We start from the raw sequence: 11424 nt of genomic DNA, 5'->3' as shown, positions 1-11424 counted from the left end.
AAAAAAAAAAAAAAAATCCCCAGCAGAGAGAAAACAAGTAAGTAAAAGATTTGGAATTTGCTGGCATCTCAGTGTGACGTTAAAGGCACACCGGCCTGCCCTGTGGCCAAGAACCCAGTGTGGCAGCTGCTGAAGACGCTGAGCCGCGTCACTCGCCTCTCTGCTCACAGCTGCCCCTGCGCGCTCAGCCGTGCACAGGAGCCATCACAAGCCGCTGCAACCCAGGGCCAGCAGGTACACGAGAGCTCGAGGGGCAACACTCATCACGCAAACGCGAAGTGCAGGTGCAGCGCCTGCTCACGCGGGGGAATGGCTCTCAGCACAGACGCGCAGTAAGCGTGGTGTGGGGGCAGGCGAGGTGGTGGTGCCGGTGCCCAGCTGGTGGGATGGGAATTACAGCAACCACCACTCTGCAGGGACACAGACGGGTGTGCACTCGCCCCGCACGTGCCAGGCCCTGTTCCCTCCCCAGACTGGCAGAGACAGAAACACCAACACTTGAAGCCAAATGTCCACAGGATCTAGCCATCTCGTTTCCAGGCATAAAATAACCAGGGAAACTGAATTGGCAAAAAGGCAAATCGCCTCTGGGTCAGAGGTGGAAGGGGGGCGTGAGTTCTGGGTGTACAGCACTGAGTGTCGCCTGTTCTTGGGAACCGAGGCCTTCGCGTGGGCTATCTGTAGGCGGGCCGACCAGGTAACGGGGGTGGCAAGCCGAGGACACGTGTGCCCCGGGGGCTGTCTGTCTGAATCACTGGAAGCTCTAAAAGGTTCGCCATACCCAGGTAACCTGTTGCAGGATTAAGAGCGAGCAGAAGTGGAAGGTGAAGCAGCTAAGCTTGTTGGGTGAGCCCGAGAGTGGTTTTCTGGAGCCCAGGGTGCTGGCTATCTGTGAGCAAGGCGGAGGGAGCGGGAGGAAGGGGACACACGCCACTCTCTGGAAGGAGACGCAACTGTGGGAGGAGGCGCAAGGCAGCACGGTGACTGAAGCGGCAGAGGGAGCACTGAGGTGGCATAGAGCGGCCGGGGACGGGGGTGGCCGGGAAGAAAGGGCACTCAGGCCGAAGTCATCCCTGCAGGGCTCGTGTGTGGCACAGGGAGCCCCGAGGAAGAGAAGCCAGCCAGGCTGAGGGTGAGGGATTTGAGCAGGGAGCGGAACCCAGGGCTCTGGGCGGCAGGGCAACCCCAGGTGGGCGAGGCGGAGGTTGGGGTCCGGACTAACTGTCCTGGAGGAGGCTTGGCATCTGCAGAAGGCGACAGGAGACAGGTGTCAGACGGAGATCTGGCTGGCAGCCTGGGGGAGTGAGAGAGAACTGTCCCTAAAGCCTCGAGGGGGGGGCGGTCTAGGAGAGCTGGGAGGCGGCGGGCTGGCCGCGGCAAGTCGGTGCGAGAGCCCTGGGGATCAGGCTGGGCGGGGGGCGGGGGACGGAGGAGGAGGAGGGCAGAGTGTGGAGGGCAAGGAGGATCCGCAGCTGAGGAGGTCCTGGCCCAGGCGGGGAGCAGAAGCAAATGAGGGCAACTCCATTTCAGAGATGCCACTGTTGCCCTGAGATGGCAGAGAGAGGAGGAAATGACCCTGTGTGAGGAGATGAGATGGGCTCGCCCTCATCAGAAGTTACCCTGGGCTGGCTGAGCATGGAGGCACACTCCTGCAATCTCAGCACTCAGAAGGCTGAGGCAGAAGGACTGATGTGAGTTCGAGGCCAGCCTAAACTGCATAGTGACAGCCTGTCTCAAAAAGACAAATAAAAAGTTACCCTGGGCTTTTGTGGGATAGGCTGGGATACAAGACTGGAAGAACTCGTCCCACTGGGCGGGACAGGGCTGGGGGTGAGGAGGAGGAACCTAGCAGCTGGATGGCTGGGTAGATGGAGTTCCCAGCTTCAGTTTTCTGAGGGATCTCCACACTGGTTTCCATAGCTGTTTTACTAGTTTACATATCCACCTACAATTTCTCCCCCTGGAGCACCCCCAGGATTTGTTATTATCTGACTTCTTGATGATGGCCATTCTTTCTGGAGTAAGATGGAATCTCAGTGTCATTTTAATTTGCTCTTCTGTAATGGCCAGTGATGTTGAACACTTTTTTCATGTAATTATTGGCCATTTGTACTACTGAGAAGTGTCTGTTCACTGGCCCATTTTGTTTTGTTTTGTGACATGATCTCGCAGTGTTTTCCAGGCTGCCCTCAAATTCACAACAATCCTCCTGCCTCAGCCTCCTGATGGTTGGGATTAAAAGCATGTACCACCATGCCTGCCTGCCAGTTACTCATTTTTTTATTGGATCTTTTATTTTGGGGGGGTCTAATTTGAGTACTTTGTGTATTCTTTTTTTTTTTTTTTTTTTTTTTTTGGTACTGGGAATCAAATTCGGAACCCTGTGCTTGCCAGGCAGGTGCTGTGCCACTGAGCTATCTCCCTGGCCCTGTATATTCTGTCTAAGGAGTAGCTGTCAAGATTTTTTTCCCAACTCTGTAGAGTTTTTTTTTTCCAGTACTGGGAATCAAACTCACAACCTCGCACTTGCCAGGCAGGCACTGGCCGCTGAGCTAAATCCCCAGACCCAACTCTGTAGGTTTTTTCTCCCTCTGTTGCCTTTCTTGCTTGCTTCTTGTTTTTGGTGGTTCAAATTGCTTTTTATTTTTTTATTTTAAAGAGAAAAATAAAACAATACAATGAAACAAAACTTCAAACCAAGATACTAGGAGGGTAACAATGGTTAATACATTGCATATTGTTATCTTTAAATTAGTTACTCAGAGTACAAGACATCAGCATTTAATTGCCCAAACAATATTAGCACAAACGTTTCTTTTCAATGAACTAAATTAGTAGCATAACTATGGTATGCTTCCCGTTCTTTTCTCCATTGCCCTATCCCAGTTTCTCTTTTCTTTTGAAGTTTTACCCCATTTTATAATAACTATTGTACATTTTTGGATCTTATTCACTCTTTCAACTTCTCATACTAGGGAAACAATATGTTTACACATGTGCATCTGGTTTATTTCACTTATGAGTATGGTCTCAAGTTGCATCCATTTACCTATAAAAGTCTCTATTACAAGGACTCGGAGAACACGAGAATACAGACTACATCCAAAGACTCAGAGGTCTAGTTGACAGGGGTCATGAGAGCCGTTCTGAAGCTGGAAACCAGGAGGACCTTGCACAACACCTGGGGAGATCCCCTGGAAGCCATTCTGCCCCTGACAGTACAGGCTGTGGTGGAGGAGCATGTGGAGCTCCGGAGAGGTCTGCACCGAGATTCCTGCTGCCTGCGCTGACGGCTGGGGAGAGGACACTAAGTGGTTGCAGGGTCCCAATGCGCTGGGAGGCTGGAGAGAAAAAGCCACAAAAAATGGCTTTTGCCCCAGATGGCTCACTTGAGATGTTAGTAAGAAATGCCTCCTCAGTATTCTATAGCCGTGACGAGCAGGAGGCCAAGAAGAGAAAACAAAAAGACCGAGAAAAAGCAGCTGCTTTTGCTGTAGCACTAAGAGAAACAGACCCTAAGTTTGATTCTCAGGGCCCCAAGAAGAACTCGACCACTGCATTCATCTGCTACAACTGTTAAAAGCCAGGCCACCTCAAGAGGAACTGCCCTAAGAAGCCCCCTGGGCCATGCCCTGAATGCAAAGGTGACCACTGGAGATAGGTCTGCCCTCTGAAGCAGAGGCCCCAGAGCTCAGACCCATCCTACCAGTTAGTCCAACAGGAATGAGGGGGCCCGGGGCATACTCTGCCTTCTCCCTCTGGGCCACACTGTCATCTCCATCTGAGTACGTTGAACCATCCCTGCATCCCTAGGATGAAACCTATTTGGTCATGATATATGATCTTTTTAATGATTTATGCCTTGTGCTTGCCAGTACCTTTTTGAGGATTTTTGCATCTCTGTTCATTAAAGAGATCGGCCTGTAGTTTTCTCATGTTACTTCAGAAAAGTAAACCCTAACATTGTGATTTCCTGCTTATTTGGCAATAAATACAATCTGAGCTGATAATTACTCTTTAATGTAGTACTGAAGCTAAGCATGTAGTAAAATAAGTACAAGAAAAAGATAAGGATTTGGAAGGAAAAAAGTTGCAGATTATAAACTTAATACACGGAATAACAAAAGACCTCTAAAACAAACTATCAGAACTTTATAACAGGCCAGGCATGGTGGTGCATGCTTGTAAGCCCAGCACTCAGGAGGCTGAGGCAGGAGGATCACTGTGAGCTTAAGGCCAGCTTGGGCTACAAAGCCAGCTCAAGCCAGCCTGCACTGTATAGTGAAACCCTATCTCAAAACAGACAAAAAAAAAAAAAAAAAAAATAGACCTTTATTAAAAAGATAATTTAAGTTGGGGCAGTGTTGTGTATCTGTAGTCCTCATCTTGGGAGACTGGGACAGAAAGATCACTCAAGTCCAGGTTTTGAGGTCAGCCTGGGCAATGTAGTGAGATCCCAAGACAAAAAAAAGAAAGAAAAAAAGAAAAAGAAGAAGAAAGACTAATTGAGGTTGTTGAATATAAAAATAATATACAAAAATCAATTGTATTATTTTATATCGAGCACAACAAGCAAAGTTAAATTTCAAAATGATCCCAATTATGTGGAAAAATATAAAGTGACTCAGCATAAGCCTAAATAAAAATATGTAAGGGATTTGGGGGAAATGAAGCTACCAATACTGGAATTTCATGGAATTCAGCAAGTTGATTCTAAATTCTAAATTCTAAATTTAAGTGGAAGAACACAGAGACCAGAATAGTTAAGACAATCCTGATACGCAAGGTGGGAGAACTTGTTCCCTATAAAACATCAAACCTTAGCACTAAATTTGTCAATTAAGTTGTTATTCTGGAAGCAGAGATATAAACAAGCCCACGGTCCAGCCGAGAACCCACAAATACAGCCAAATATGTCTGACAACTCAGAGATGAGATCACAAATCACAAAATAAGAACACATGATTCAGAAAGTTGTTCTGAGACAATAATTTATTCACATGGGGAAAAAAAATAAACTAGTCCCTTAGGAAGCCCAAGCAGATCAAAATGTAAATAAATATTTTTTTAAATTTTGCAAGCAAATATACAAAAATGTACTCATCACATTGAAATAGGGAAGGTTTCTTAATTAGGATACAAAAAGCAAGCCAGGAGCCAGGCATGATGGTGCACACCTGTTATTCCAACAATCAGGAGGCTGAGACAGGAGGATCATCAAGAGTTCAAGGCCACCCTGCACTACATAGCAAGACCTGCCTCAGACAAACAAACAAAAGGATACAAAAAGCACAGCCACTTAGAGGGCTGAGGTAGAAGTCAGCGGGTTCAAAGCCAGCCTCACCTACACAGCAAGACCCTGTCTTAGAAACAAAACAAACAAAACACTTGGAACTTATTTATGTTCACAGGCTACATTTGGGACAATCTGAGCATCAGAAAAAAGTGAAGCCAGGCACTGTTGTGCATGCCTGTAATCCCAGTATTCAGGAGGCTGAGGCAGGAAGATCATTGTGAGTTTGAGACCAGCCTGGGCTACAGAGTGAGCTCAAGGCCAGCCTGAACTGCATAGCGAAACCCTGTCTCAAAAAGACAAAAAAGGAAAAGAAAGAAAGAAAAGTGATAGTAAAGGAATTATATTACATGTAATAAACAACAACAAATCAATGAATTCATAGGATTTATAGGGAAAAAAATAGGACAGTAGAAGAAAAGGCTCTTTGCTGGGCCTCGTGGCCCACACCTGTAATCCCAGTACTGGGAGGCTGAGGCAGAAGGATTGCTACAAGCTTAAGGCCAGCCTGGGCTCCACAGTAAGTTGAGGGGCAACTTGAACTATACGGTGAGACCCTGTCTCAAAAAACAAAAAAAAAAAAAGGAAAGGAAAGGAAAGGCTCTTTATCAAAGCAGAGCAATACCTCATAAACACAGAAGGAATAACAGAGTTAGAAAGTAATTTTGTAAGAACCACTGCAATCACTGAGACAGGGAAGGTTCAGTCAAGGAATAGGAGCACTATAGGTCCAAAGGTATTTCGCAGTATCAACCACATTACTTATTAATCATACAGAGAAAAGATATCTCCACCATGGAGAAACCTAGCAAACAGTCCCTCTGTCAAGGGATCAGATGTGTCTTCACTAACAACAGAACAAACGACATCATGTCTTTCACAGGACAGACCCAGGACACTTTATCACACGTGCGCCCTGTGTGTGCGTTAAAAGCACTTAACATAAAATAAACTGTCAAGAAATATTCCAGATGGAAGGACTTTTGCAAAACAAAGAGCCTGGACTCCTCAAAAATATCGGTCTTAAATGAACAAGCACCACGCTACACTTTGGCTGAATGGACATAGACTGGCTTCTCCCTGGCCCCCATGACCACTCAGTTTTTCCTTATTAATAATTCCACTCTGCCCTCACCCCTCTGACACAGACAAAATCAAAACAAAGAACAGTGCCTCGAACCTAGCTTTACAGGGCATTATTTGGAACAACTGGGGAAATTAGAATATGATCTATGTTATATAATCAATGCTAAAATTCTTTAATATGATTACTGGATTGTGGCTATAAGGAAAAATGCCTGTTCACCCTGAAGTGTGAATATTTAGGAACAAAAATGTCACAACAGCCACAGCTTACCCTCCAATAGTACAATAAAAAAATACAAAATGATCCTATAATCCTAGCACTCTGGGAGGCTGAGGAAGGAGGATCATAGGTCTGATCCAGCCTGGGCAACTTAATGAGACTCAGTCTCAAAAAAGTAAAAATAAATAAAAGGTGGGGATGTAGTTCAATCTCTAGTACCACAATAAATAAAAAATTACGTATCTATTATATATATACACATAAATATGTATATAAAATGAGGGGCTAAGGACATAGCTCCGTAGTAGAGCACTTGCCTAGCATTTGGGAAACCACGGGTTCAATCCTCAGCACGATAAAATAAATGAAATAAAATAAAATGTGGCAAAAAGTTAATAATTTGTGAATCTATGAAAGGATGTTTAGGGTTGAAATTTTCAAAATAAAAAACTTAGTGGGAAAATTCTAACAGGGAAGACCAAGAAAGAGAGCGAAAGAGAGCAAGCGAGAGAGAGAGAGAGAGAGAGAGAGAGAGAGAGAGAGAGAGCGAGAAAGCAAGCAAGCAAGAAAATGTATGTAGCAGAAAATAACCTATGCAGTAAACCTCACAGCCACAGGCTGGAGGGCTCTCCGCAGAAGATCAGAGATCAGCGTCCAGCACACGGGAGGGGCTTTCCAGACTCCACGGCGACACAGGCAGGGTGGCCACACGCCCGCTGGCCACACTGGATGCCGCCCTCCACCGGGTGCAGGAGGGACTGGCAAGGTCCCCACCGTCCAGCATGGCGGAGTCCACAAGCACAAGGACCACACCCAGGACATCTGCCAAAAGCAGCTCACGGGGAAGTGCTGGTGGCAACCTGTGACGAAGGCACACACGCCACGCTAGGCACCGCCTCTCCCTGCAACACAGGTCCGAGAGAAGTGGATTCCAGAGGCTCAGCCTGTGGTCCGCAACACACAGAAACCAAGCTGGCAGGCAGAAACCAAGCTGCCTTCTACTCAGGCAAGAAAGGGATCTTTGCCCTGTATGGGGCGCGTGCCTGTGATCCCAGCACTCGGGAGGCTGAGAAAGGAGGATCACCATGAGTTCAAGGCCAGCCTGGGATACATAGCAAGACCCTGTCTCAAAAAACAAAAACAAAACAATGCCACTTTCACCACTGCTTTTTCAGTTTTGGAAAACAGTTATTTATAACAACGTGCAGTGGGTTTACTACGGTAAACTTTCAATGATTTAATACTTTAAGCATCTCCCAGTTCTAATCTCTCATATAATGAAATCTGACAGCTACAGTTTATAGAAGCAAAGCCCTTTGGAGTCCTCAACCACATTTAAGAGTGGAAAGAGATTCTGAACCGAAGTGCTTGAGAACCACGCTCTCAGAGAGACCGTCAACAGGCACAGGCAGTGCGTGAGAATCTTTACCAGGGAAGGAGACTCCAGGGCAGGAAAAGCCGGCGACCTGCTCAAGTGGTACCTGTACCAACATGGCCAGAACTCAGAGCAGCGTGAGCTGAACAGCAGTGCCAGGTTGGATGGGCAGTCAGGCAGAGCTCGGCCTCACAGGAGGACAGCATCACCCCAGGGGCACAGTTCTGAAACAGGGAACTTAACCCTCTACTGTGGCTTATCACTGAGTGACAGATCAAAAGCAAAAGATAAGCACACGGGGATGATGGCAGCAGGGGGACTCCAGCTTAGCTCTAGGGAGGGAGGGAGAAGACTGCCCCAGTGTAGTACTGGGGATTGAAGCCAGGGTCCTCACACTGAGTTACGTCCCCAAACGTTTTTGAGACAGTGTCTCCCTAAACTGCCCAGGCAGGATTCAAATTCACAGTTCTCCTGCCTCAGCTTCCCAAGTGCTAGCATCTCAGACATGCACCACCACGCGCAGCTGGTTTCAACTCTTTCTGGAAGGTTTATCTCATTTTCTTTTTTTTTTTTGTTTTTTGGTCTTTTTGAGACAGGGGCACACTATGCCTTGAGCTCACTTTGTAGCCCAGGCCGGCCTCAAACTTACAATGATCCTCCTGCCTCAGCCTCCTGAGTGCTGGGATTACATGCATATGTCACCACGCCCAGCCAGGTTTATCTCTTAAGTAGCCAGTAGAAGCAGAAGTGTGCATTACACTATTCCTTACACATTTTTCATATGATTGAAACACAGCAGCCAGGCATGGTGGCGCATGCCTGTAATCCCGGCACTCGGAAGGCTGAGGCAGGAGGATCATTGTGAGTTCAAGACCAGCCTGGGCTACAAAGTGAGCTCAAGGCCAGCCTGAAATGGATAGTGAGACCGTGTCTCAAAAAAACAACAAAAAAAAAGGAAACACAGCATAACTAAAGGAAAGAAGGCTGACTAGAGACAAGAGATGTTAAAACAGGGAGACAGAGTCAGGTGTGGTGGCAAAGGCCTGTAATCCCAGCTAATGGGGAGGCTGACACAAGAGGATCTCAAGTTCAAGGTCAGCCTGGGAAATTTAGCAAGACCCTGTTTCAAAATAAAAAAATAAAAAGGGCTGGGGATGTAGTACAGTGCTCCCTAGGTTCCATCCCCAGTACCTCCAAGTGGGGAAAAAAAAAGAGGCAGACTCCATATGCCTAAATAAAGAACTGCAAATTAAGGGTCTGACTTAGATTTCAAGCCAAGCAAACTGGCAGAACATGGGTGCATTAGCTCACGCTCAAGAAGCCACAGAGATGAAACCGCTTGTGAAGAAGCTCAGCGTTGGAATTTAGACTCAGTCTGAGCTCCAGAACCAGAACCTCGGGCTGGGACAGGGAGAGGAGCACAGAGAGCTGTGAATGCAGGGACAGTGGAAGGGCAGGGCTGGACAGATTACGGGACTCACTGAATAAAGAGGAGAGATATGGCCTGAATAAAGAGGAGAGATATGGCCTGGTGTGGTAGCACATGCCTGTAATCCCAGCACTTGGGAGGCTGAGGCAGGAGGATCGTTTGTGAGTTCGAGACCAGCCTCGGCTACAAAGTGAGCTCAAGGCCAGCCTGAACTGCATAGGGAGATCTTGTCTCAAAAAGAAAAAAAAAAAAAGAGGAGAGATATAAGAGAGGACAGATTACCCAAACAGGAAGGGAAGGGAGATATGGATGGAGAAGCTCCCCAGGGAGCAGAGCAGAGGTCTTGGGGATGCTGACAGACAGCAGAAGATGATGAGTCCATCAGAAAGGCTGGGACAGGACTCAGGGAAGAGAACGCAGGAGGCGGCTCAGTGTGAACCAGCTCAAAGAGAATCGGGAATTCATGTGATGGGATTAGCTCAGACCCAACTGCTTGAAAGCCTGCCAACTCCAGGGAGCGCACACAAGTTAATCCCAGTCCTTTCGGTCACTGCCCTTGCATTCCTCCGTTCATTTCAACAAATACTAACTGAGGACCTTGTCTGTGGCCGCTACAGAGACAAGGAACAGACCCCAAGAACGCTCTGTTCTCCTGGTGCTTAGGTCGTAGCACGAGAGACTTTATCGGCTGATAAATGTAAAATCGAGTCCAAGACGATTGCTCCCAAAGAGAGGTGTATGGAACTCTGAGCCTGCTTAGCAGTTCAGTCAGAGCAGAGCTGTTAAGGCCCCTCCTCTCAGCAGTGTGTGCCCTGCCTCTGATCACAGCAGGAGCCCCTCGGGGCAGACTTTTTTATTCTCAGTTTGTGTGTCTGCTTGTTTGTTTTGCAGTGCTGAGGATCTAACCTAGAATCTCACGCATGCTAGACAAACACTGTAGCTCTGAGCCACATCCCCAGCCCTGTCCCTTTTCTTCTGGTATCTTCTCCAAGTAGCCAGAATAATAGATTATCAATCAGTACATGCTTATTTATATAAGAATATCGGTATCTGAATGCCTCAGATTTTATACAAAATAAAGTCCACTGTACGGAAGAACTACAACACATATTGACAATGCCATGCTATTTGTGTGAAGGTGCCCAAAGCAAAAGCAAAGTGAAAGGCTTCCACACGGTAATGTGGGTAATGTGGGTCTCTTCTCCGGCATCGCAATTATCCTGAGGGGTGTTCAGTGGTTTTCAAAGAGGGAGTCAGCAAAGCAGGGAGGATGGAGCAAAACACTGCCACCTCTAGACAGACAACTGGAAGCATATCTCAAACGCTCCTACCACAGTACACCAGGCTGGGATGTTCTGTTTGCACATGAAAACCAGACACGGGAAAGCCATCCGCTGCGGAAAGAAACGCTGAGGACGCTGTAATCAAGGAGCGGCTCTACTTACATCCCGAAACTGAACCTTTCCGAGTTCTCCCAGCTCACTGACGCAACAGTAGGCAGCTTCTGACTGCAGGAACAGCTGGGCCAGCGTCATCTCCTCGCTCCGGAAGAGCTCGCCCATGGTGGCAGAGGGTGGTCGGCTGAGTGTGGGGACTGCGCTGCAATCTGAAGCAAGACAGAGAGTGACGCGATGCTGGCAGCCAGCTGAGAGCTGAGAGTGAAGACACCACAGCGAGGCTTTCACTCTGCGTTTTATTTCATCTCGTTCACCCGCTCCATGCCTGTTAACAGCTGCTCAGAAAGATGGAAAGGAGAAACTGCAAAAGCATCTACTGAGTCCCAGACTGCAGAGCGTCAGATGAGAAGTCACTTCCTTTCCGGTCAACATCGGGACAGAATGACAATATTTGGGGCAATTACTTCCTAAGAATGTACCCAGACGAAAAGTCGGGAACGGGGGGCCCCAAACATCTCTGTAAATACCCTGCACACAACACTATGAGGCAGTGACAGCATCCAGTTCTTATTTCGTCTTCTTGAGCAGGAAAAAGAAGAGACTGTGATTACCCTCTACTAAAAG

At 47.4% G+C, this 11424-nt stretch overlaps 1 protein-coding gene across 1 annotated transcript in view; it reads right to left on the bottom strand.

Moving 5' to 3' along the window:
• Nucleotides 1-11009, bottom strand: part of Atp6v0a1 (ATPase, H+ transporting, lysosomal V0 subunit a1) — a gene marked incomplete at its 5' end in the record, with an annotated part of 46310 nt that extends 35301 nt beyond the window's left edge. Inside the window, 1 exon segment of the mRNA XM_005394459.2 lies at nt 10849-11009. Within this exon segment, the coding sequence (XP_005394516.1) occupies nt 10849-10965 (117 nt within the window).
• Between the last annotated feature and the right edge of the window lie 415 nt (nt 11010-11424).

This window comes from Chinchilla lanigera, unplaced genomic scaffold (genome assembly GCF_000276665.1).
Source record: "Chinchilla lanigera isolate Chin_1 unplaced genomic scaffold, ChiLan1.0 scaffold00050, whole genome shotgun sequence".
NCBI lineage: Eukaryota > Metazoa > Chordata > Mammalia > Rodentia > Chinchillidae > Chinchilla > Chinchilla lanigera.
The sequence above is the reverse complement of the archived record's forward strand: the minus strand, read 5'-3'. Positions and strand labels throughout refer to the sequence as shown.